Source organism: Tursiops truncatus, chromosome 14, assembly GCF_011762595.2.
Source record: "Tursiops truncatus isolate mTurTru1 chromosome 14, mTurTru1.mat.Y, whole genome shotgun sequence".
Lineage (NCBI taxonomy): Eukaryota > Metazoa > Chordata > Mammalia > Artiodactyla > Delphinidae > Tursiops > Tursiops truncatus.
This window is the reverse complement of record NC_047047.1, coordinates 63682634-63710560: the sequence shown is the minus strand read 5'-3', so window position 1 is coordinate 63710560 and position 27927 is coordinate 63682634. Positions and strand designations below refer to the sequence as shown.

The following is a 27927-nucleotide window of genomic DNA, read 5'->3' as shown; positions in this document are numbered from 1 at the left end:
ATTAAGTGATTTTTCTTCAAAAACCAGCTATTCAGAAATGTGGAGTGTGTTAAGAGCATAACTCAATGAAACTTCTAAGATCTCTGAGTACTTGAGGAAATGAATCCTTCCTGTGAAATGACTTAGAATTCAGTGTCATCATTATTTAGTATGGTAAGATCAATCTGCACAGCATCTTTAAAACAAGAAGAAACTACTAAGTATTATTGTCATGAGAAAAAGCTAGACTTTTGAGATGGAAATATACCCCTCATTAATTTAGGAAAGATGACCAATGCCACTAAAGCATGAATTTGAAAAATACGAAACAATTTCTAAGTAACCACAGTTTAACCCATAACTAGACAATGATTCATATTATTTCAACAGGCATATAAAATAGAAAATGAAGCTTATTTTACAAGAATGACAGTTACTATTACTATTGTAGAAAGAAGTCTACCAATTTTGGAATAGTGTCCATGTAACTCTTTCCACTTACTCCCAAACCTCCATCAAATTTCCTAACAAGAATTAGTACAGTGCTTTCCATAAGTACAAAGTAAGCACTTAATGAGTATTGTTAGTGATAGTGATACTGAAAAAATAAACACTTGAAAAAGTTCCATTACTTAATCACCAAATGTAAATATAAATATGTTCTAGTCTCTAGATGATGCCCATAGCTAACATTTATCAACCTCTGGAAATTTTGAGTTCTTTTTTGTAATTATCACCAAAAAATTCTATCTTGCAATTTAAATTCCAAAATTTTCAAGAAATCAGGAGATCAAATGGCCTAAATAATTTTCTGAGGACCTAGATAGAATATAAGACAAAATTCATCTTTCTCTCTCGACATTCTACTTAAATATAGTAGTGGCTTAGGATTTGCTTTATAATCATCAATGAGGTAAAAAGGATGAGTCCACATAAAAGAGCAATATTAAAACATCTACTCATGTTTTATGTGGATTTATGCTGTGGTTGTACGTGCTGCCAAACTTGAGGGAGGGCCCTGAAGAACACTATCAGGGGAGTGAATTATTCAAATCATAAAAGTGATTTTAAATGATTCATAAGAGCCTTAATTAAAAGTGAAGAGGGAGGGAACACATGCTTCAGGAGCTTTTAATTTCTAAAACATGCTTTATTATCAACACAAATTCATAACACTAAGTAAAATAGCCTTTTTTTCAATAATGATACTCCCTAGTTTTATTACTAAACTTCAAAGTTCCCAAGAAAAGAACTCTTTCAAGCATCTACCTACTCAGATCTAAGTAATATACTTATATCCATAAAAAATAACTTCTGCCAAAGGTAGCAAACCAACTAGCAAATAGAATTCATTATTAAAGAACCCTGAGAGCCTCTTAATGAGTTTGACAAGGTAGCAGAGCTACATGCATACCCTAATCCAGGGCTTCCAACCTGAGCACTATCAACATTTGGGGCAGGATAATGCTTTGATGTGGGGGGCTGTCCTGTGCATTGTAGGATGTTTATTTAACAGCTTTCCTGGACTCTACTCCTTAGATGCCAATAGCATCCCCACCTCCTTCCCCACCCCAGCTGTGATGACCAAAAATGTCTCTAGGCATTTCCAAATGTCTCTAGGCATTTCCAAATGTCTCCTAGGGGGACAGTCAGCCCCAGCTGAGAAATCAGTGCCTTAAACAGAAATACTTATCTAGACCATTAGGGAGGATGGTTCTCTTGAACCGAAATCTCAAGGCCATGCATAGTGCAGCATGAGGTAAGAGAAGAAGAAACCAGCCTATCCAGGCCTGATAAATGTTGAATAAACTCCAGCAATCAATGATAAGACATGTAAAAGCCAGGGCTCCCTATATCTCATTAAGGATGTTTTTCTGGCCATTCTGTATCTGAAAATTTATGGTGTTGTGCCTTATGTCTTTACTATAATCAAAGAAATAACTAAAGAATGAACAGATAATGGCATCCTTAAACCATTAAAATAAATGAGTCAAAGAGATGTCCTAAAAGGAACAGGATTCAGAAATATTCTACAACAGTAATGGATAAATGAGAACAAATTGTATCCAAAGAATTCAAAACACAAAATTTACTAAACAAGGCATCCATAAATGTCTCACTTCCTTTATGATCTATTCACTGTGAAGCTTCCTTATTCTTTTAATTCACAATAATAACAAAAATCTCTTAGGAGTCCTTACCCTTATGAACCATTACCAATTTAGACCACAGTGCTAATAGCTAACATGTAACAACCATTGGAGGGTAGTTCTAAACTGGCAACTATGGGCAAAAATTAAGCACCAAAGGAAAAAAAAGAAAGAAGAAAAGACTAATTACAAAAAAGGAAATGTGGAAAAGGACTTGCATAGCACACAGTGCTCTTCTACGGTCTAAAGAACATTTGTTTTATCTACCAAAAATTTAACTTCAGAGAATCTATCACACAACTCTACCTGGAAATGGGGTTAAAAAATCTTAACTCCCACTAACCTAAGTGTCTAAGCAAGGATGCCCTCACAGTGTGAATCCAATTATACCAGTCGCCTTTGGAAATGTATCCATAATTCCCTACTACAATCTCATCCTTTTTAAATGACCAAAAGACTTTTTTATTCACCTTTAAACACTGTTGCTAAAAGTAAAACTTTCCACGGAAAGTGATAAAGAACTGAAAATCAGAGCTTAGAATGAAAAGATACCTTTAACCACAAGTACATTATATCTACCATGAAATGTTAAAATCTAGAACTTACCCCAATGGCAGAAATCAGAAGAAACCACAAAGAGATTACTAGGATCCGCTAGATATTTACTGAAGAGTTTTCCGAATTCCTGTTCTTTTGACTCACTCAGAGCTCCAACCAATACAGGAATAATGGTAAACTCATCCTTATGGCTTAAAGAAAACAGAAAACAGAAAAAAAAAAAAAAAAGTCATTTAAGAAATATAAGAATAAAAATAGTTTTCCAATGTGTTGGCACTAAAAAGTGGAACATTTATTAATAGTGGAATGGATAATATACATAATATTGCTGAATTCTTAAAATCTATAAATTAATGTTTAAAGAAAACCATTTAAAAATATGAGGTACAGAATACTAAAAATATCTATTTAAATTACAGAAATGTACAATACTTCTTTAGGTAAACAAAGCTATTTTACTACTAATAATATCTTCGAATGTAAAAAGAAGCCCATCAAACCATCACCAAGTCAAGTCTTCTCAACTACCCATAAAAACTACAGTCATCTCTGCCCAATGCTTCTGTAATTTTAAAAGAGTATTAAATTCTTCCTCACTTATTTTAATTCTATCCGATTATAAATACCACCATTTCTGGCACTTGTTCTATAAACCTGCCAAGTGAGACCTACAAAACTTATCTTGGCTCCCGTAAGATTCACCAAATGCACCTTACTCCTATACTAATAAACAGATACAGGACAGTCTGAAGATACAACTCAAATTTCACTGGCATCTAGGGTGGACATAGAATTCAAGGAAATAGATATTAATTTCTAGCAACAAGAAAAAGACGCCACGCCCATCCACAATGTTTATGGCATATCCACAAGTCCCTTTTTCACTCTATAGATTGAAAGATTTATGGAAAAGGAACAGAGCAGATTAATTAAGAATAACTGTGACGGGCTACAGAACAGACCTTTTAAATTTTTCATTGTAGTGAAATTTTGTTTACATATATTCAATATTATTTATATTCTAAAGGATCCCAGATTTGGAATTTTAGAAGCATGAATCATGTTTGTCTGACTTGTTCTAAACAGGACTTTTAAAAAAATCATTGTAATAAATGCTTTTTAATATAATCCGGCACTTAATTGATGTTGGACAAACAGAATTCATAAAAGGGTCTGTAAAAACACTAGGTTTAAGTATTACCAAAATAAATGTTAGCTCAGCTTCATAAAGCTAAATTCAGGGCACCCAAGCGCCTCCCCCAAAAAGGCCCCCTTACCCTTGTCAATTGCGAAATAAACAGATCATACAGATCTCCAATCCCTCTGCAATGCAGGGGCTTCTTGGGCAGAATCTGCATCTATGGAGTAAGAAAAAAAGAGGAAGCTGGCAGAGGAAGCTGCCATGGGATATCTCTTTCTCTGATTCTTACCACTTTGCTTAACAACTGCATGAACGAATAGGGGCTCTTCAGTAAGTTAAGAGTGATTATCATATGAAAGAAAAGAATTTGAGCGCTAGTAAAAATTCAAGAAGATTGTTATGAATTGTTCTAACTTCAAGTACTACCTACATAAATAAATACACTAAGATCATTAAAGAGTCTGCAAGTAATTATGACATAGTAGGGAAGCAGTTATATAGAGTATAAAAAACAAGAAGTCAGAAGAAATGGACTCAAGTACTATCTCTATCACATACAAATAAATGTTGAGAGCATAGGTAAGTTACCAACCTAAAAATTTATATTATTTGTAAAATGATCATAATTACAATACCCTTTTCATAAAACTGTTATGAAGTAAGGAATACTACAAGAAAAGTACTTTGTCAACAATAGTTGCTTCACTCTGAGCAAACACGTCTCCTTCTCCATAACAGCCACCAAACTATTCAATTAACCTGTCTGAACTATCTACACAGAGGTAAAAGTCTAATACTACTTAGAAATCTAAGCTCTGAATCAAGATTCATCCATCCACCTCTTTGTTATTTCTCTTTCTAAAAAATTGCTTGTTGTTCTCTATCCCCACAAAGCATGACTTAGAGAAAAGAGCATTTGGCTTTGAAATGTAATATTCCTAGGTTTTAGAATCCAAGTTGTGAAGTTGGACTTCCCTAGTGAAGGAGTATAAAATCTCGCCCTCAAATAACAATTATAAAAACTGGATAAAGCTGTCAAAAAAACCAACCATTTTGTGCTTTGGAAATCAACCAAGGGCGAAAAACACAATGAGAAGAGTTTATTCATGAAAAATAAACTGATTTCTTGGGAAGAACAGTGGAAGTCTGGCATCTTACCAGGAACTGACTCTATCTCCCTTCCCTGCTCCACCAACATTATGGTGAAAGCAAGGTGAGATTGCCTGTGAAAACCAGCAGCTTCACCGCTGAAGGAAGCTGACTTTGATTTGGAGTAGAGAGCAGAATACCCACACCCAGCAGGAAACAGAAAATCCTGCAGCTTTTGTTGCCTGAAATTACCATATCATTTGAGGCAAGCCACAAACCTGAGGACTACCTAGAAATCTAACAGGGAGGTCTGGGAAAGGAGAGACCCATATAGGGACTGAATAAATTCATATATTCTGAAGAGATGCCCTGATGGTGACCTGGCTGAACAGGAGGCAGCACATGTGTACAGGGGAGGTCCATAAGGCCCTAAGCTCTCGCCAAATGCCAGGTAATTGGGAGGATGAGAGCAAGCACAAGGGTAAGTGGAGACCTGAGAGACACCAAGCTCTTACACATCCCTGGCTGACTGGAAACCTCCACACACGCACAGGGAGACCAGAGAAGATCCAACAGAAAGCAAAGGAGGCAAACTTGAAAATTTCATATGTGCTCCCCAAAACATACACAATCCAGCAGCAGAGGGTGAAAGGTATACAGGTTCAACATGTTTAAGCACAACCTCCAAACAAACAGTAGCTAAGCACTAAGCAGTGCAGATACAGGGGTGAACTCTAGAAAGCCAGGGTAAAAAATATAAATAAGAATTTTTTAAAAGCTAAGGAGATACATCAGTAGCCAAATACTGTGAGAGAGACAAATTCCACACAGAGTCCACGAAAGTTACTTTTAAAAAAATTAACGGGGGCTTCCCTGGTGGCACAGTGGTTGAGAGTCCGCCTGCCAATGCAGGGGACACGGGTTCGTGCCCTGGTCCGGGAAGATCCCACATGCCGCGGAGCGGCTGGGCCCATGAGCCATGGCCGCTGAGCCTGTGCGTCCGGAGCCTGTGCTCCGCAACGGGAGAGGCCACAACAGTGAGAGGCCCTCGTACTGCAAAAAAAAAAAAAAAAAAAAAGGTACAAATGAACTTATTTACAAAACAGAAACAGACTCACAGACTTAGAGAACAAACTTATGATTACCAGGGGGGAAGGGCAGAGGGGAGGGATAGCTAGGGAGTTTGGGACTGACACTACACACTGCTATATTTAAAATGGATAACCAACAAGGACCTACTGTATAGCACAGGGAACTCTGCTCAATATTATGTAACAACCTAAATGGGAAAAGTATTTGAAAAAGAATAGATACATGTATATGTATAACTGAATCACTCTGCTGTACACCTGAAACTATCACAACATTGTTAACTGACTATAATATAAAATAAAAAGTTTAAAAAAAAAGAATAAAGTTGCTATAATATACTATTGGGTTGGCTAAAAGGTTCGTTCCGGTTTTTCTGTAAGATCTTATGGAAAAACACAAACAAACTTTTTGGCCAACCCAGAATGTAAAAAGTCCAGTTTCAAGAAAAAAATTGTGAGCCAAAGAAAAAGGAACCTGTGACCCACTCTTGGGCGTAGGGTGGTGGTGGGAGTGGAAGTAGAAGCTGTATCCAAATGGGACCAGATATTAGATTTAGCAGACAAAGATTTTAAAAGTTATTAAAAATGTGTTCAAAGAAATAAAGGAAACTATGCTTGATATATACAATATCAAACATACGAGGATGCACACAATGGGAATCCCAGAAAAGTTACAGTAAAAGTATTAGAAAAAAATAATGGCTGAAAACTTGCCAAATTTCATGAAAAACATTAACCTTCAGATCAAAAAAAACTAAACAACCCAAAGTAGGTAAGTATAAAGAGATTCCCAACCTAGGTACACCATAATGAAACTGATGAAAATCAAAGACAAAGAGAAAATCTTGAAAGCAGCAAAAAGAAAATGACTCATTACTTACAGGATAGACTTTTCAACAAATGGTACTGGGATAATTGCGTATCCATAGGAAAAAAGTGAACTCAGACCTTTACCTCATACCATACACAAACTGGTTAATAGCCACAACTATAATCTAAAACCGTAACACATCTAGAACTGGGTTCAGCAAACATCTTTTGAAATGGGCCATACTGTAGGTTTTCTGGGCCATACAATATCTGTAGAAACTACTCAACTGTCACTGTAAAGAGAAAGCAGCCATAGTCATTAGGTAAATGAATGGGTGTGACTATGTTCCGATAAAACATTACAATAACAAGTTGTGGGCCAGATATGGTCTGCAGAACACATTCAAGAAGAGAAAATCTATGTGGCCCTGGATTCAAAAGTAGAATCCATACAAGAAAAAAAAAAGATAAAAATTCATCAAGAATGTTTGCTCTTCAACAGACACCATTAAGAAAACAAACAGACAAGCCATACAATGGGAAGAAATCTTTGGATATCATATATATGAATAAAAAAACCTGTGTCCAGAATATATAAAATCTTGTAACTCAGTAAAAAGATGAATTATCAAATTAAAACTAGGGCAAAATATATGAATAGGCATTTGACAAAAGAAGATACACGAATGACTAATAATCATATGAAAACGTGCTCAACTTCATAAGTCACTGGAGAGATGCAAATTAACACCACAGTGAGGTTACACTACACATCTATCAGAATGGTTGTAAAAAAAAGACCGACAATAACAGGTACTGGCCAGAATGTGGAGAAACAGAACCCTCATGCATTGTTCCTGGAATATAAAACAGTGTCATCACTCTGAAAAACAGTTTGGCAGTTTCTAAAAGAGTTAAAACACAGACTTATCATATGACTCAGCAATTCCATTTCCAAGTAACTATTCAAGAGAAATGAAAACATGTGTTCACATAAAGACTTGTACAAGAATGTTTATATCATTATTCCTAATAGCCAAAAATGAAAATGATCCAAATGTCCATTAACTGGTGAATGGTTAAACAAAATGTGGCATATTCATACAATGGAATAACTACTTGGCAATAAAAAGAATGAACCATGGGTACATACCGCAACATGGATGAATCTCAAAAACAGTATGCTAAGTGAAAAAGGACAGACACAAAAGACTATATTTTGTATGATTCCATTTATTTAAAATTTCCAAAAACTACAAATCTATAGAGAAAGAAAGAAGGTAAATGGTTGCCTGAGGTTGAGAATGGGAGCAAGAATTGCCCTCAAATGGACACAAGGTTTCTTTTTTGGGTGATAAAAATGTTGTTTTAAAACTAGATTGTGAGATGTCTGCACAAATCTATAAATTTACCAGAAATCAGTGAGCTATAATCTTATGTGGATGAATTTTACAAGATATCACTCATATTTCAAACTTCAATAAAACTGTTAAAAAAAGAAAAGAAGAAAGAAAGAAAATCCATCTTTGCCACTTGCAAACTGTGCTACTTGCACCAGGTTACTTAACCTACCCTAAGCCTCAACTGTCATCAGTAAGAACAGAGTTAATAAAATGTACCTTGCAAAACTCTTGTGAGCACTTTAGTAATGTAGATGAAAGTTTTATCCCTTTTTCTGTCCTATACTTTAACCCATGCTGCAGAAAATTACTATATCCAAGATGTGTAACAAACAATAATTGAAATCCCAGAACCAATAGTGAAGCACTCTCTTTAAAAACAAACAATATAGGCTTCCGTGGTGGTGCAGTGGTTAAGAATCTGCCTGCCAACTACTGAGCCCACATGCCTCAACCACTGAAGCCAACACGTCTCAACCACTGAAACCCACGCACCTAGAGCCTGTGCCCTGCAACAACAGAGAACTAGAGAAGGCCCGCACGCAGCAATGAAGACCCAATGCAGCCATAAACAAATAAAAATTTTAAAAAACCAAACAAACAATATTGGGACTTCCCTGGTGGTCCAGTGGCTAAGACTCCGCACTCCCAACGCAGGGTGCCCGGGTTTGATCGCTGGTCAGGGAACTAGATCCCACATGCCGCAACTAAAGATCCTGCATGCCACAACTAAAAGGTCCCGCGTGCCGCAACTAAGATCCCACGTGCTGGAACAAAGATCCCACATGCCGCAACTAAGACCCAGCGCAGCCAAATAAATAAATAAACAAATATTTTTTAAAAAACAATATCACCGTATCACCAATGCTCTTAATGGTACAGAGCACAAAAAGTCTAAATTCTAATGTAAAAATTCTAATATAAAAATGTGAATTTGTAGCTAACATAGTTCTACAGTTAATGGTACAGTTAATAACACTATTGAATATTTGAAACTTGCTAAGAGTAGATCTTAAAAGTCCTCATCAGAAGGAAAAAATGTGAACTCTAATATGAATATTCTAAGTGATAAGAAAACAATTTAAATGACAGTGTTTTTACTTAATTAGTGATATATAAGTAACTGAAATCTTAAAATTGATGACATTTTAAACTAGATGAAATACTGTATACAAATAGTTATTTGCTTATTCTTTCTATGGCATTAATCTGAATATTTCTCCCCTGAACAACACTGATGAACATGAGAAATTTCTTTTCTATACAAGTTCCAACTTCCCAAAGATTTTAGAAGCAGTCCAGAGCTACTCAGGTGAGAATTTAAAAAAAAAATCATAGGTACTTCCCTGGTGGCACAGTGGTTAAGACTCCGTGTTCCCAATACAGGGGGCCCGGGTTCGATCCCTGGTTGGGGAACTAGATCCCACATGCATGCTGCAACTAAGAGTCTGCATGCCACAACTAAGGAGCTGGCAAGCCACAACTAAGGAGCCTGCCTGCCGCAACTAAGACCCAGTGCAACCAAATAAATAATTACTAAGCCAGTCAGAAGAAAAATTATTCTTATCCCTAAGGTGCTGAGGCTGTTGCCACAATAATATCACTATATAATTTACTCTCCTCTCCTCTTTTAGACAGAAAATATTCATAGGGAAAAAAGAGGACAAAACATATGTAAATATAAAAAAATCTTTACTCTGATAAAAATAAAATACATCCCAATCTTCTCAAATGTCTTATGCTACCTCTTGCTCATCCTTTTCATGGTCATAGAAACTAAAATTATTCCATTACGACCAACAGAGAATTTGTACTTATTATTCCAGAGATTCTCCATGTTCTATCTATAACTCTAAAAAATGCTCTCTTCCGGATACAGGTAATACTCAAAAGGAAACTTCTATGTTCATGAAAAAGGGAAACTGGGGAAGGGAAAGAAAAGGGAAAAGGGAGAAGGTAAACTAGCTGTCAATGACAACTAAAATTACCATTAAGTCATTATAAATCTTTACTGTTGGATCAGGTAAGTGAATCTAATGAGATTATCAAAACTAATTTCAAAGGTTTTATCTTTCTGAATTTCCATTCCAGTAGGAGTACTTATTAGAAAGGTTTTACAAGAGCAGGCATATTTCAGGTACCAGAGAATCGTACTAAACTCTGTTTTGGAAACTCAACCATTTGAAGCAAGAGTCCTATGATAAATTGGCCCAAGTCTGCTGTCAGAATTATAGAGACATTCTAGTATTTTGAGAGAAACAAGTCAACATTTATTTCCATGCCCTATGCTCTCCTAAAATTACACCCGGGTTTACACCTAAAACTTAACAGCTTTACCATCTCTGATAATTGTATACTCTTAGGCCTTAAACTTATCTTAAAATTATCTTACTCTACCACATAGAAATATTTACCAAGTTTTGCTCATTCTAACCTTTAAATGTCTCCCATAATCTGCTCAGTCTGCTACCCTATCCACCACTACGTTAGTTCAAAGCCCCCGTGATTTCTAAACCATTTCTACCAACCTCTTCCAATTCTAATCCATCCTTCACAGTACCATCACGCCATCAAAGAGTAATACTCTTATAGTCAAGTTCTAATCATCTCCCTCTTTTGCTGAGGAACTTTTACTAGCTCTATGCCAATCATGGAATGAAATACAAATATCTTAAAATGACATTCAATGCCCTTCATAATCCTGTCCCAACCTACTTTCCAACTTTCTAATCTTGGCCCTCTTACTCTACACCTCTACAAAGTTACCTATTCAAATGTCTCCAGTCCCACGTTGGTATCATATATGTGTGAAAAGTCAGATAAGGTATAAGATAACAGGAAGTGGCAGGACCAATATCCAACTAAAAACATTCATATCTGTGAAAAAACTTTTTCTAACTATGCAGGCCAAAAAACATCTACAGACAGACCTCAGTTACTAGTTCAGCCTTCTGTAACTCCTGCAAGCTAAGTCGATTAATTTTCTGTTCTTAAAATAAGCCCTGGGCTTTCTTACTCCTATACTTTGTATTTACAGTACTCCCTTTCCCTCAAAAAATTCTGCCCCATTCTGTGAAAATTATAGCCATCCTCAAAGTCCACTCAAATATCACCTTCTCACAAAGCCTTCTGTGCTCCCCTAACTCAGTTATCACCTACACCCCCCCTTTTCTGTTCCTATAAACTCTTCAATCGTACTTATTACATTTTGAATTATATTACATTTATTTATATAGATATCTCTCCTACTAGACTATATGCTGAGGAAACACAAAATATTTACTTATTTTTTATCACCTGTCATTCCTTGCACAGTTAGGCAACTCTACTAATACCGGAAAAATTCAGATTAACCAAAATTTTTAAATTTTGAGAGTAAATGTCATCTTAAAAACAATCAGGGCTTCCCTGGTGGCGCAGTGGTTGAGAGTCCGCCTGCTGATGCAGGGGACACGGGTTCGTGCCCCGGTCCGGGAAGATCCCACATGCCACGGAGCGGCTGGGCCCGTGAGCCATGGCCACTGAGCCTACGCGTGTCTGGAGCCTGTGCTCCGCAACGGGAGAGGCCACAACAGTGAGAGGCCCGAGTACCGCAAAAAAAAAAAAAAAAATTAAATATTTACATCAATAACTAGTAAAACTGAAGGCAGGGGGAATTACGATTATGGGCCAAAATGAGTTTTGTTTACTAGCCTACTTAATTACTCCCCATGAATAAAATACATTATTCTTAATCTGTGATTAACAGCAACATTGGAAAAGGAGTCTCTTGTGTATTCCTGAGAAGGTGACAAAGGTAAAGGAAAAGAAATCCTTTTTCCAACCCAAAATAACAAGTTTTAAATAATAAAATCAGGAACTTCCCTGGTGGTCCAGTGGTTAAGAATCTGCCTTCCAATGCAGGGGAAGCGGGTTTGATCCCTGGTTGGGGAACTAAGATCCTACATGCTGCGGGGCAACTAAACCTGAGGGCCGCACTACTGAGCCCATGTGCTCTGGAGCCTGTGCGCCACATCTAGAGAAGAACCCGCACACCGCTACTAAGACCCAATACAGCCAAATAAATAAATATTTTAAAATAAATAAAATAAAATCAGAGCTATAAACTGCCAAAAAGTCCTTCTGAGACAAGGAAAATGATACAGGTCATAGACTCATATCGACATAAAAGAAAGGAAGCACATTAGAGAGGGATAAAAGAATGTAAAATAACATCTTTTGTTTATTTCATTTTATTTTTCTTATTCTTAATTGATCCAACAGATAACAATTGTTCAAAATAATTATAGCAATAATGTGTTTGGTAATTATAGCTTATGAATGATAACAATGTTATAAGGGACAGGAAGGAGAAATCGGGAATACTCTGTTATAAGATACTTGCACTACATGAATCAGTACAGTGTTACTTGAAAGTACACTTGCATCAGTTGCAAATGTATGTTGCAAACTTTAAAGCAACCACTAAACAAAGTAAAAAGAAGTATAATCAATATACAAAGAGAGGAAAGAAAATGAATTCATATTAAATGCTCAATTAAAACCTGAGCAAGAAGAAAAAGAGGGGAAGACAAAAAAGAAATAAAGAACAAGGGCAATGAACAGAAAATGGTAACAAATATAACAGATATTAATCCAAGTATATCAATAATCTCTTAATAGGTAAATGGATACACTGTGATACACCCATAAAATGGACTATTATTCAACATAAAGAAAAATAAGCTACCAAGCCATAAAAAGACATGAAGGAATCTTGAAAATATATTACCAAGTTAAAGAAGCCAACCTGAAAAGGCTACATACTGCATGATTCCAACTACATGATATTCTAGAAACTGTATGACTATGAAGACAGTAAAAAGATCAGCAGTTACCAGGGGTTGGATGGAGGTAGAGAGGGGGGAGAAGACGAATAGGTAAAGCACAGGGGATTTTTAGGGCAGTAAAACTATTTTACAGGGTACTATAATGGTAGATACATGACATGAGGCACTTCGCAAAACCCATAAACTATATAACACAAAGAGTGAACCCTAATTAAACTATGAACTTCAGTTAATAATCATGTATCAATATTGGTTCATCAATTATCACAAATGTATTATACTAGTATAAGATGTTACAAATAGAAAAAATGTTCAGTTAATAGTAATTAATACCATACAAGGCATCTGACATTTTCACTCAGGGAACTCAAAACTATAATTAATACAAATAAACACAAGAATTACAAGAATTAGGTTTAACAATTTGGATTAAACTATACAAAATCAAGATTTTCTAGATATATATAATGGTATAAGTACTAAGTTACCAAATCCTAACCATGGTGAATTTCTAAGATTGGCTAGAACCTGAAACATAAGATGAAACAGATTTAAATACACGGTACTGTGCTTTCAAGTTGCCCATGTTCCAAAATATTAGTAACAAAAAGCATTATATGGCTAAAAAGATAATAATGATATTTTTACAGTGAACATGAACTTTTTTTTTTTTTTTTTTTTTTTGCGGTACACGGGCCTCCCACTGCCGTGGCCTCTCCCGCTGCGGAGCACAGGCTCCGGACGCGCAGGCCCAGCGGCCATGGCTCACGGGCCCAGCCGCTCCATGGCATGTGGGACCCTCCCGGACCGGGGCACGAATCCACGTCCCCTGCATCTGCAGGCGGACTCTCAACCACTGCGCCACCAGGGAAGCCCCAACATGAACATTTTTATAGGGTCATATTTCTCAAACACTTTGAAAGTTACTAAAGAACTCTATTTACTTTGCACATTTTTTCTGAACAAAAAAGAAAAGCACTGAAATTAGGGCAAAGGAATTGTTCTATATGTTGACGGTGGTGAATATTTACAACTCTGCATTTATCAATATTCACAGACTTCTATGCCATAAAGAGCATATTTTACAGTATGTAAATTACCTCAGAAATCAATTAAAAATTTAAACTGTAAATAGAGTAAATGGGAATGATATAGAGAAAGGAATAAAAGGGGCGAAAGATAACTGAACAGAGTAAAATGCAAAGAAAAAGAAGAGGTGGGATCATGTTGTTAAGAGTGAACAGTTTTTTTCAAGATATACGATTTCTACATATCCAAACTTAACTCTCTCAAATGTAATTATATGCAATATTAAAAACTATGAATTTCTGGACTTCCCTGGTGGCGCAGTGGTTGAGAGTCCGCCTGCCGATGCAGGGGACATGGGTTCGTGCCCCGGTCTGGGAAGATCTCACATGCCGCAGAGCGGCTGGGCCCGTGAGCCATGGCCGCTGAGCCTGCGCGTCCGGAGCCTGTGCTCCGCAACGGGAGAGGCCACGACAGTGAGAGGCCGCGTACCGCAAAAACAAAAACAAAAAAATACTATGAATTTCAATCGTAAAGATAATATATGGAAAAAAAGGATCAGAATAAAATACTTAAGATATCATCTCCTATTTACATGTTTTAATTTTCACAAAAACGTGTATGTATAAATCTTATACATATATTGTATATACACAAACATATATGCATACATATATGTTAGCATATCTATAATAATTTTTACTGTCAGTAAACACTGGTTGAGGAGAAGCAAAGCGGCTTTCACTGCTCATTTTGTACTTCTTGATGTTGTTTACACTTTTAAACCATGTACATCCATTTTTTAAATGTCAACAGAATTAACTGAGCAAGGGGATTATGGGTCATTTTATGTTTTCTCCTCTATAACCTCTAATGAATATCATTTTTAAATCTGTTTAAAATAAGAAAATTATAAATAATAGATATTTAATTGTTAAACCTGTTTTTATAGTAGTGAAAAATGAGGGAAAAGTTTTAAAATTAAATGATCAATTGAAGTATTACAGAGACATATACTAGAAAGTCCTATGTATACCCAATAAAAAGGAGTTTAAAAAATGACATGGAAATAGGTTCATGATATGAAAAGCAGTTAATAAAAAAAAACTGATCTCATTTTTGGAAAAAATATTTAATAAAAGTATTAAAAATAGATTGTTATTAATTTATTCAACAACTAATTATTGAGATCCTTTTGTGTACCAGGTACTGAGACGGGTACAGAAGATACAGGGTAGACTAGCTGCCCTGGAGTAGGGAATAGGTTAGGGAAGTACCAGAGAAGGGAGATAAAGAGCTATTTAACTGCAGTGCTACTGTGGTAGGTTGTCTACAAATATAATCACCAAAATTCCTCCCACTTCTGAATGCTCATGCCACCCCTCCCATTAGGTATAGAGCCAATTTCTCCTTCCCTTTGAACCTAGCCTTCCAACTTACTTTGCCAAGTAGAATGCAACATAAGTGATACTGTGCCAGTTCCAAGCCTAAATATTAAGAGGCCTAGAAGTTTCTACTTGTTTTCTTGTTACCCTGAACTGCCATGTACTTCAGGATAGTCCAGCAGGAAAGGGAAACCATGTGTAAGAGACAGGCCCTGAAGGAAGAGTAACAACAAGTGGAGATAGCAGCAAGATGAGAACTAAGGTGCCCAGCAGACAACCTGCATCATAGCCCCAAACAGAAAGTGAGAGCACCTTGGAACATCTAGCCTAAGTCAACCTGTCTCAACTGGCAGCAGATAAAACAGAGATGACTGGTTGCCACTCATCCCTGACCAAATTTCTAGCCCAAAGAATCATAAACAAAAAAAAAAGGTACTTTAAGGTGATATGCCATGCTGCAATAGATAACTGAGACCAAAAAATAGTACCTGGAAAGCGTATTACTGTAAGAGAAACCTAAAAAATATAATATTGGCTTTGTGGACACAGAGATAGGTGGAAGTTGAAAGGGCAACAAGGAGCCTGGAAACTGGATGAGCAGTAAGGACACTGCTATAGGAGGCTAGAAATAGAGTTATCCATATTATTTACTGGGAGAACAATTAGCATAACGTAACTTAGAAGATTAAAAATACACTTAAAGATTAAAAATAGCTAAGAAGATTTCCAGACAAAATATTCAAAGTGTCAATGGCTTCTTTACAGCCAAGTATGAGAAGGTACAAGAAGAAAAACATGAGCTAAAGAATTATAAGCAGAATTTAAAAGAAATATTTCCAACCAGGAGTTGCTTGGTTGGAAAATAACTTTCTCATCGCTAGCCTCTACAGATAGCAGAAAACTGTCAAAGAAACAGCATAAGGACAAAGATCAAATCCACAGTGCTACCAAGAACATGGGCTCAGAGGCATCAAATCAAAACGCATCTGTAAAATGTATTAGGACCTCAGGAAGACTTAAGACAGTGCTTGTATACTCTCTCAGGCAGGTAAAAGGGCTTCTAAGAAACTCCAGGCCCCTAACTTGAGATCCAAAGTAGAAAGAAGCCTGTCTCAGAAAGAACTGTGGATGTGACTTTTGTCTAATGGAATGCACTTATAATCTGATGTACAGAAAACCCACAAAGTGTTTAATGGAGTTCAATCAGTTTGTACTAAAAAACAAAACAAAACACTATTCCAAATAAAAAGAGGCCTTTAGGCTCTTAAACTGTCACATACATGAAGCAGACTAAAACTGCTACTTAGATGCAAACAAGGCCCATTTCTTATGGAAAAGTAAAAATGACTCAGAGAGGAGAGCCAAAAGCCGAAAGGATCCAGTCAAGAGCTAAGAATAATACAGGTCTTCCTCAACTTAAATGGGGTTAAGTCTCAATAAACCCACTGTAAGTCGAAAATACATTTAATACACCTAACCTACTAAACATCATAGCTTAGCCTAGCCTACATTAAATGTGCTTAGAACATTTACATTAGTCTACAGTTGGGCAAATCATCTAACACGAAGCCTTTTTCATAATAAAGTGTTGAATCTCTCATGTAATTTATTGAACACTGTACTGAAAATGAAAAACAGAATGGTTGTCTTGGTTCAGAGGATTTTAAGTGTACCGGTTGTTCACCCTTCTGATCATGAGGCTGCCTGGGTGCTGCGACTCACTGCCACTGCCCAGAAACATGAGAGAGTAAGCACACACATTGCTAGCCTGGGAAAAGATCAAAATTCGAAGTACAGTTTCTACTTAATATGTATCACTTTCACACCATCAAAAAGCCAAAAAATCTTAAGTGGAATCATCATAAGTCAGGAACCATCTGTAATGAATTATGAAGCCACTACCAGAAGACAGAACCAAGCCATAATCAAGGATATTTTCTATTTCCTGGTTAGAGTTCAGAATTGCTTTGGACCAGAGACTACTACATGCTTCCCATTCTTTCACTCTGCAACGGAAGTAACTACTGTGCTTTACTGTCCTTGTCTCAAAACTGTATACTGAGTGTATTGGGAGGGGGAGGGGGAGACTTGCCTTCTTAGTGCACAGGTATCCAAATCAAAAAGAGCTACACCCAAGGAGCCTCATCCATATCCCAACCTAATGCAGATCATAAGATAATGGACTTCGAACCTGAGGTCATAACTGGATGAGATTTCTGGGCATCTTAGGAGAGCTGGGGGTGCCCTCCATGTTGGAGAAATGTGAATTGTCCACCAGAGGAAGAATTGTGGTAGCCATCTGCAAAGATGGCTGCCAACAATACCTCCTACTCCTGTACACATATGCTACTCCTCCTGTCAAGAGGTGGCATCTATTTCTCCTTTGAAAAACAAAATGCAGTTGAAATGATACTATGTAGTTTCAGGCCTAGGCCTTAATGGGCCAAGAAACTTCTGGTTTTGTTCTCTTGTTATCCAGAATCACCATGTAAAGAAATCCAGACTATCCTTCTACAGAGAAACCAAGAATATAGAAAAGCCCTGGTTGGTAAACAAACAGGCCATCTAGAGAACAGATGAGGTGTCTCAAGTAAAAGCCAGCACTAAGGCCATCTTGGATCCTCAAGGCCCACTCCAGCCATCTCAGTCAGTATCTTGTGGACCAGAGCAAGGTATTCCCTACTCAAACTCCTGATCCAAAAATTGTGAGCAATAAAATAGTTATGATTTTAAGTCACTAAGCGTTGAGGCAATTTGTTACTCAGTAATGAAAGACTGATACAGGTAGTGAGCGCAGCAAAGACTACAAAGGAAAAGTACTAGGTACTTTCTAAGAGTCAGTATTAGGAATCCTAATGTAATCTGAGATGTAGGGAAGGTTTTCTTGAGAAGTGATATACTTAAAAGTGGTTATTTAACACTATTTAATAGGAAATTATGAACAAAAATTTTGTTCACTGGTTTCAAATTTCTATTTTCCTAAATTTCCACATTATGCCTGTTTTACTTTTGAAATAACAACAAAAATGTTATTTTATTAAAGCTTCCTTAAGGATACTGTTGGCAGTTTACTGGTCCTATTGTATTGAAATTTATTAAGTCTAAAATATATTTTCTTATGACAAAATATGCAAACATTTCAGCAAATAACAAAAGTTTTCTACTGTCCTATGTAGTTGAAGAATGGGATGTTCTGATTACACTAGGATTCCAAAACTTAAACAGCCTATATTGGTTTAATAACTTCTAAAGAATTAGAATGTATTAAAACAATTAACCTAAAATTATACTGCTTATAATTTAATATCACACTATTTTTGGAAACTTCTTCAGGTTTATGTTAATTCCTCATAGTTATCATTGTGAAAAGATGTGGATAACATAAGACTGAGAGAAGTAAATAATACTTTGATAACAGAATTAAGAGTGGAAATAACCCCCAAAACTGCAATAATGGAATAAAAGCAACATGGAAAAATTAAACAGAAATAACTGAAGAGACAAACACATTTAGGGTTAAAAAGAAATCAACCACAAAAGTACAAGAGGAGAAATAATCCAGCTTAACAGTATAAAAAAGCCTTGGGGTTTCAGCTGACCACAAGTATATCAGACAAGTATATATCAGTATATATATACAATAGTAAGGTAAGCCATATCAGCATAATAACTGCTTAGATAATCTCAGACTTCATTAATGCATTTAATTGACAAATATTTACTGAAAACCTATAATGCACTACTTATTTTCCTAAGAGAATACAGTAATGAGGACCAGAGAAGGAATAATCTCACCATATTTAGAACTAGTCAAACTACATATGGAATATTAAGTCCATATAAAGGAAATGGTTGAAAAAATTAGAGAAATGTGACCTATAAAAGGAAAACTTCCTAATTTGAATATTGCCCTAAAAGAAGAAAGAAAGCTCTTAAAACAATTCTTTCATTTTACCAAAATAAATTGACTACTACGTGACAGGCGTTGTGCTAGGCACTGGGGTATAAGTGGAAAACAAAATAGATATTGTCCCTGTCTTCACTCTACTTATAGTCTAGTGAACACCCTATCACTAGAAGACCTTTTAGCAGGTACCAAATAAGAATGTCAAGCACTTTTTATAAAAGAGATCTCTTTTATAACAGATCTATATTATATTTAGATAATCTCTTTTATTATATATTATTATACAATAATCTCTTTTATAATAGAGATTCATGTACTTTGATAAGGCTGAAATAAATTACCTCCAAAGTTACTTCCAAATCTAAAATTTTATGATTACTTACTTATAGCACTATAACATGAAAGAATGTAATTGTTACTCTGAGATAAATGAATGTATAATGAATAAGATAACAGGCAAATCAATACACACAAACACACACACACGGGTTGTTGTTTTTTTCTTTTAATATTTCTACCTAATAAGACAACCACGTCACTTTACACGTTAAGCCTTCATAGGCAAACTACTCAAAACCAACTTCAATCCATATTCAGAAAATCCAATCCCAAATTTTTATTTCATTTCAACAAAAATTTTAAAACTCTTTACCCTAATGATTATCTCACCCTAGTTAAAATAATTCCAAAGAAATTAATATCCATGATTTCTCTGGGATTTCTTATATTAATTAATATACCTTTCCATGGCTTTAGCTGTATAAGGCAAATGCATTTCAATACTGTGTTCATCTTCATCTGTCTGCAGAGACATTCGTTCAAACATTCCTGTCTTCCACAGTTCTCCGTAAACTAGAGATTTCAAAATATAGTAAAACAAATATATTAATGTATATCCTTACCCTGTGAGACTCTATCCAGTAACACAAACTACATGCTTTGGCAAGAGACAAAAAGCACCACATAATATTCTCCATTTTTAGTTTAAAAAAAGGAAAAAACAACTAGCTTCTTACATACCAGACAAAACAGTAAGACATGTAATGATTTATTCAGCACTTTCACATGTTACATAGTTACATAAAAAATAGTAATTTTAATTTTTCATCAATTCCTTTCATTATATCTAAAATCACCTCTGAGTCTAAGCTTATCCTTGACCTTATTCAATCTGTAGATATTAACAAGAACAGTTGATTAGAAATCTTACTGAAATATGGAAAAATCCCCTGGTCTACTTACTCATGAGGTTAATAATATAGTTTTTGAGTTTTGTTTTGTTTTTTAATACAATGTACAGACTTATTATTTTACACCTCAGGTTCCTGTCATACTAAGATAAGAAAAGAAAATTCCTTCTGAGAATGCTATTTTCCTCAACATTAAAAATTAAGCTCGTGGTATAGACTGGAATATAAATTTACCACAGTACCATGCCTTAAATAATCTTAAAATTTTAAAATGATTTAGTAATTCAAATCCTTCTGATGAATTCCACTTAAAACTAAATATTATCAATATATAGCAAGAAAATGATGAAATATGTAAAAAAAGATATAAGAATATTTTTATTTTATCATTGAACAAAACCAGCATTTTTATAACTACATCCATAAATGGGTTTACCAATAACAAAGAAACGAACAAATAACGGTATGACTTTTTTTTCTATAAAATTATACCTGATTAAAAATCCTCCATTCCTCATTGTCAGTCTATCCAAAACCAAAATTTTCTGAATGCCCCAACAAGGTTTTAAAAATAAAGCGTGTCCCAGAGGAAAGGGGAATTGGAATGAAGGTCGTAAAAAGGTACAAACTTCCAGTAATAAGATAAGTAAGTACTAGGGATGTAATGTACAACATGATAAATATAATAAACACTGCTGTATGTTATATACAAGTTGTTGAGAGTAAATCCTAAGAGTTCACATCACAAGGGAAAAAAATATTTTTTTCTATTTCTTTAATTTTGTATCTATATGAGATGATGGATATTCGCTAAACTTATCATTTCATGATGTATGTAAAGTCAAATCACCATATTGTATAACTTAAACCTATGTAGTGTTGTATGTCAACTATATCTCAATAGAACTGGAAGAAAAAAATAAAAATTTTAAAAGCATTTTAAATATTTGAAAAATGTGTACCCTAAAACCATTCCAGGGAGTAAGGCTAGTTTCATTAATAACCTATATCCTAACAACAAATTGCTAATACTCTATAATACTTAAAACCCCAAATTATGAAAATTTAGGCCTAAAAATTAAAGAAAAAGAGGTGATCATTTCCTCTGCAAATGGCTTTCTTCATTCTACAGAAGAATTTGTTGCAAAATTTCTTGAAACAATAAAAACACTCAACGTACTTAAAATATAATTTGATGAACTGGAAGGATACACACCAAGTTCATGAATGTGGTTACTTTGGGGAAATCAAATTGAGTTCAGATGAGGGGAAATTCTGAGTCAAGTGTGGATGATAAGTACATGAGTATTTGTTATAGTAGTCTCTGTATTGTTTGGTATTTTTTAAATTATGTACAAAATGAGACATGATTAAATAAAAACTGTGATTTCTAGAATTCTATTTAAAAATCAAAATAATAGATATGTTTTAAAAATAAAATGCACTTAAGATTTATGTGGCACCCTTCTTGCAGAGTTTCACAACTACGGTCTCAATTTTTTTCCCATAAAAATTATATATGAGGATATAAAGTCATTATCACCATTATCCATTTACGGTGAGGGAACTGTTATACACAGAGGAAGACAAACATGCCCAAAATGTTTCAACAAGTTGTTATGGGTACCAATTTCTTGTCTCACTGTACAACAAGTACATGGTACTTCCCTGATTATAAATGTAACCAGTACACTCCAAAGACTAGCGGATCTGACAGATTTTTGCGGCTGGCAGAAAAACTATAGTTGTCTTTTAGGCATATGGAAGATTTTCTTTCTTAGTTTTTGTTTTTTGCAGATTAGTTATAACAAATTTTATTTTTACAATTCAAATATTACTATGATACTAATACTTTTAACTGTAAATTAACTTATAGTTCCTATTTGTAAAAACTTCAGCTGTTTACAAACTATAAAATTTCTATATACTTACTCTTTTGGTCAATACGAAGGTCATACAGAGGTGTCCTATATATATCCACACTGGAAAGTGCACATCGAGAAAGGGGCACATGATGAGAAGGCCCAAGGATGAAAATTCTCCGGCTAGGAGATATACAATAAAAAACACAGAACAATTGCACTTCTACAAAAACTTTATTAAATAAAAAGGAAAAAACAAGTAATTTTTAAAAATTACATGTAATATTGTTTTCCTTGATTGAGTTCATTACCTACTGCTATATGCTAAACTGTGTTCTCTTGAAATCATACGTTGAAGTTTCAACCCCTGTACCTCAAAATGGAACCTATTTGGAGATAAGGTCTTTAAAGAGGTGATTAAGCTAAAATGACGTCATTACCGTGAGGCCTGAATTCAATATGACTGGTGTCCTTATAAGAAGAGGAAGAGACACCAGGGGTGCACATGCACAGAGAGGTGACTGACCATGTGAAGAGGCATCAGGAAGACAGTCATCTGCAAGCCAAGGAAGAAACCTAAGAAGAAACCAACCCTGCCAAACCATCTTGGACTTTTCCAGCATCTAGAACTGTGAGAAAATAAATTTCTGTTGTTTCAGTCCCCTAGTTGATGGTAGTTTGTTATGGCAGCACTAGCAAACTAATGTTCCTACCAATGACTTGCTCCTCAGTTAATTAAGTTCAACTACTTATCTCTATCTTTTTGTTGGAAGGTCTTTAAAAGAACCATGTTTAACACCTGGGAATACTAGTTACTGATTATCTACAGTAAACCAACCGACTATGCTTAAAATCACCTCTGTATTCACAATGGCTAGGCTACAAAAGGTTTTCAATAGCTGTATTAATTGAATTTTAAACATTTCATCTATTAAAATCTCAAAATAACAAATTCTAAACTTGCCTACAACATTAATAAAAATCCATAAAAGTATAAATTCTAAAAATCCAAAATATCATTACAAAGAAGCATTCTGTTAAAGCTATTTCTACATTTCTTCCATGGCAGAGAAAAAAGGCATCTTGTTGAGAACTCTGTGTAATAAGCTTTCTCAGTTCCCATTCAAGTAGAAGTCATTCTCAAAAACAAAGAAAATTATGTGTTATTTGCACTGTAGGCTAAAGAAAAGAACTAGGCTAAACTGTAGATTAAATCTTTACAATCCTTTTATCTTAACATCAAGAGTAAAATTAACTTATTCTCCATTTTATCTCAAACATCTCTACAATCTAAATTCCAAACTCTCCATTTTCGTTGTTTCTCCCAGATTCATATGAACAAAATTTTCCCCACAACACACACACACACACACACACACACACAAAGTTACAGACACAAAAGAACCAAAACTATAAGAAAAAAAGGAATATATGTAAGCTATATACCTAGAAAATTAAGTGCTACTCATTGCTCATCTAATGGACAAAAACACAAAGACTGAATCACAGAGCTGTATCTCTTTCACATCAAAAACTTGCAGGCCAAGGAATGTGTGCTTTAGCAATATATTTATTTTGACAGAATTCTATTACAGCTAAGAAAATTAACCTACTGTCATCTATATCTTACTTGCTATATGGGGTGTTGGGGGGCAGGGGTGGATAAGAAAGATGTGGATAAGGAAAAGGTAATTCTCAGTTTAGTCCCAAAATCTCCTCAAGATGTTGCAATCCTCAAGATGTCACTCAGAGCCCACATGTAAGACTTCACTCACAGGCCATTTCTAGTCAGAAACATAATCCATTTCCTCGCCTCCCCTGCTAATACCCACTTCTTGTCACCATCTCTATGATCAACTCAATAACCATTTCAGGAAAAAAAAATCAGATCTATAGATTCCTAAATGAACAAAAGATACCACTATGTTCTTGTATCTTAACAGCACAAAAATATCACCACATTTTTAAAATTAAAGTTTAATGAGGGACATAGAAAATGGTAAATTTGAGTGCTTAGGAAACTTGCTTAAGGATAGGTATTATATGAATCAAGAATCAAGTAAGAAAAAAAAAGTATTTTTATGATTGAGGAATGTATTTCTATGAAAAGAGAGAGGGATAGAATATTTAAAATCAGAACACTCCTGGGAAATTCAGAATATATAATTAAAATATGAAATGACTTTTAAAAATCAATCTAGGCATAGATATATTTCATAGGTAAGTATAACAAGGTTCTTCTAACAGTGGCTAAAAGATGAGCGTTACTCCAGAAATAAAGACCCGAGGTCAGCTTCGAAAGCCTAACTGCCTCCTCTAATACGTGACTATTCAATTGCTTGCCTTTTTGTCAGACCCAACCTAGATGAAAAGATAAAGTCTGGTGGGGAAAAGGGGTCCCATCAGTCTGAATTATCCAACTGTGTACCCAAAGGTTGAAACTCATCCAAAAGCAACATAGTGAAGTTCCACATTTAGTTAAGAGAGATAATAGGAAAAAAGAGATTTAGGTCCCATCAATATAAAACCCTTAAAAGTGATATACCCAAAAACAAACCAAAAAAGACTTCTTTTCATTGAGAGAAGAAAAAAGAAACTGGATATTGAACAAGTAGTAATCTCAGAATGAGTCTCTGTGTTAGCTATATGCTATAAGACAATTAATAGTGTAAATAAAAGATAATGCATTTTTCCCCCTAGATTGCTAGATCCATAAACACCAAGACCATACAAATATTTTGGAGAGAAATGTAATACAGGCATTGAAAGTAATGCCACTTTCTCTCCCTTCAATTAATTACAAAGTTCTTTGTCTTAAAAGAGTAACTTTTAAATATTGGCATATAATCACTGTTGCCATACACGTAAAAGAAACCTTTAATATAAAAAAATAGAAAAAAATCAGTAGGCATTCTTTCAGAAATAAATGTATTTCACATATAATAATACCTCCAGATAATCCACATTTGTGGAGTTACTTACTATGAGGAGTGCAGTCTGTACACCTAACACATGAGTTACCTGAGTGTCTGCTCTCATAAATATTCAACTACTTATACTAAATAATGGAACACAAGTAATTTTTTTAAAGTGTTTCATGGTTAAGTGGAGATATTTTAACTAAAGAATAAAATGTCATGTGGCCCCAAAAAAGATTCCTTTTGGCATTCTTTTTCTGCCCTGCAAGGTTTTCTGAAAGATATGAATCAAAATCAAGTTACTATCTAAGTAACATCCTGAGTTCCGGTTTTTAATTAAAGTTTTAGTAATAGGAAAAGACTTTGCAACTCTAAATATGGGAAAGAACTTAATTAAATGTATAATTTTTAAAATTCCTTAAACAGCCTGAGTATTCTTTCTAAAACATGAATCAGATCATATCACTTCCCTGCTTAAAAAGTCTTTCAATGGCTTTTCTTGGTCAGAGGATAAAATACAAAAATCCTTAAAATGGGTTCTAAAGTCTCATATCAACTGGCCCCTTCTTGTGTTATTATTCTTCCCCCGCTGGATCTCAGTACTTTATGCACACTGGTCTTGCAGTTCCTTGATAACAAGAATATCTTTGCCTATTCCAAAACTTCTTCACGTGTAATTGTTTCTTTTGCTTGGCTTAAAAATCATTTCCCCAGAGATGCCTTCTCCAATACCTTATCCACAATATAAATCCAATCACCCTGAATCACACCAATCACCCTGAATCACAGCAAAGTGTGAACTCACAAGAACCTTTCAAGGAGTCCACAAAATCAAAACTATTTTCATACTAATACAGAGAAGTTATTTGCCTTTTCAACATGTTAACATTTGCACTTGTAGTACAATAGTAAGACTGGGTATACTGCTGGCTACAACCAAGGTAACGGAATCAAAATGTACTAGTAGTCATGTATTCTTCACCTTCACCCATGCTGTATTTTTTTTTAAGCCAGTTTCATTTAATTTCATTAAATTTTGAACTTCGAGTACAGTTTTATAAAAATATTCTGTATGACAAAATGCATTCAATTTGTGGTGATAAACACATAAAGCACTTCTACTGCATACAGAAGTATGTCTCAAGGAAAAAGCATCTGTGTGATTTTGAGTTATGAGCTGAAGTAGACTTTTTTCCACGGAACACAATTTTTACTTCAAAAAAATGACTGTAGACAAATTGTGGTTATTCCAATTTAGGTATCCAGCAGAAATTTTTTAGAAAATGAACAAAATGAGCCTGACACTTCAAAGAAAATATTTGACGTATTTGTTGCCAATGATAAAATCGAAACTTTTAAGTGAAAATTAGACTTTTGCAAAAAAGCTTCCCAATAATTAAAATTTTTTCTCATGAAATTGATGGTGCTATTAACAAATGTGATTTTTTTTTACATCGTATGATGAAATGTCAACATTTGAAAGATCTGCATGACTCAATGAACAAATATTTTCCAAATGTTCATGCAAGATGTTACAAAATCATGCAAAGGTAAAAGATCCATTCAAATTTTAAGGACAAAAGATGATCCTGGTTGACACGTAGAGAATGGGAATGGGAAAGAAGAATGGAAGCTAGTGGTATCAAATTTATCCTTCTCTCTTGGACTGTTATTTTTTCTCTATACTCATTATTCCCAAAAGGATGTTTTCTCTATTTTCTTAAAGAACTATGAAGATATTGCAAATCTCAGGGAGGGCCACTTCCAAGAGAATACAACAAGACTGTCCATGATTATTTTTAACACTGAGACCTTCACACTTATTTATTCAGAATTCAATTACTATATACTAATTATAAAAATAAACTGATCACATCATCATCCATCATTTGCATTTCTTTTTACTGATCTCCTTTATTGTCACCTTCTTAGTCCTTGACTCTCTTCCCTTATTATTTTTTTCCTTTCCATTCTCACTGTCCATCAACTTATTTAACACACAATTTCCACTTATATCAATATAGGCTCTCTACATATTCCTAGGCCAAATTTAATTCAGGGGTACCCTTTTAGCACATATCATCATCAATAAAAGTTCTGCCAAATAGAAAAAGGTTTGGAAAAGGCTGTTATATAAACTAGCCTTGATTATGTTGGTTTATAGGCCCAGGGTCAAATAAAGGAAGCTTCTGAAAAGCTTTACAATCTAATTTCTATTTTACTCTTATTCATGAAACAAGTTAAAATTATACATTAAATATGTATTATGAATTATTTGTTAAAGATATGCATCAAAACATCATAAAGGAGGTGGAGCTAACCAAAACCTCCTCAATCTGGCAATATTATCATTTTATTTATTATTAAAAACTTACTACAAAATAATTTTCAATAAAGGCCTGATAAAATGTGCAGAGCATACTACATAAAAACAAAAGAGAGCAGCTTTTTTGCTTTGACAATTTGAACTAATTGCTCATAAAGGAGTAGGCTGTGGGTGAGATTTTCTTTTTAAACTCAGGGCTATTGTGAGTTACTTCTGAATGATTATACTTCATCTCTACTAGTACGGGTCTAACCTAACAACATTTG

The 27927-nt window shown here is 34.8% G+C and overlaps 1 protein-coding gene across 7 annotated transcripts in view; it reads right to left on the bottom strand.

Annotated features, from left to right (window-relative positions):
* Nucleotides 1-27927, bottom strand: part of MEMO1 (mediator of cell motility 1) — a 141968-nt gene that overhangs the window by 30843 nt on the left and 83198 nt on the right. For 3 of the 7 annotated variants that reach the window (XR_012325757.1, XM_033838764.2, XM_019942952.3), the window contains exons 4-6: nucleotides 22488-22600; nucleotides 20106-20217; nucleotides 2736-2878 (exon numbers count right to left, since the gene is read on the bottom strand). Coding sequence is in view for 6 of the 7 variants with exons in the window: in XM_033838764.2 (XP_033694655.1) it covers nucleotides 2736-2878; nucleotides 20106-20217; nucleotides 22488-22600 (368 nt within the window). In the remaining variant the exon portion in view is untranslated. The remainder of the gene's footprint in view (nucleotides 1-2735; nucleotides 2879-20105; nucleotides 20218-22487; nucleotides 22601-27927) is intronic. The other 4 variants (XM_033838767.2, XM_073791462.1, XM_073791461.1 and 1 more) reach the window with 3 other exon arrangements.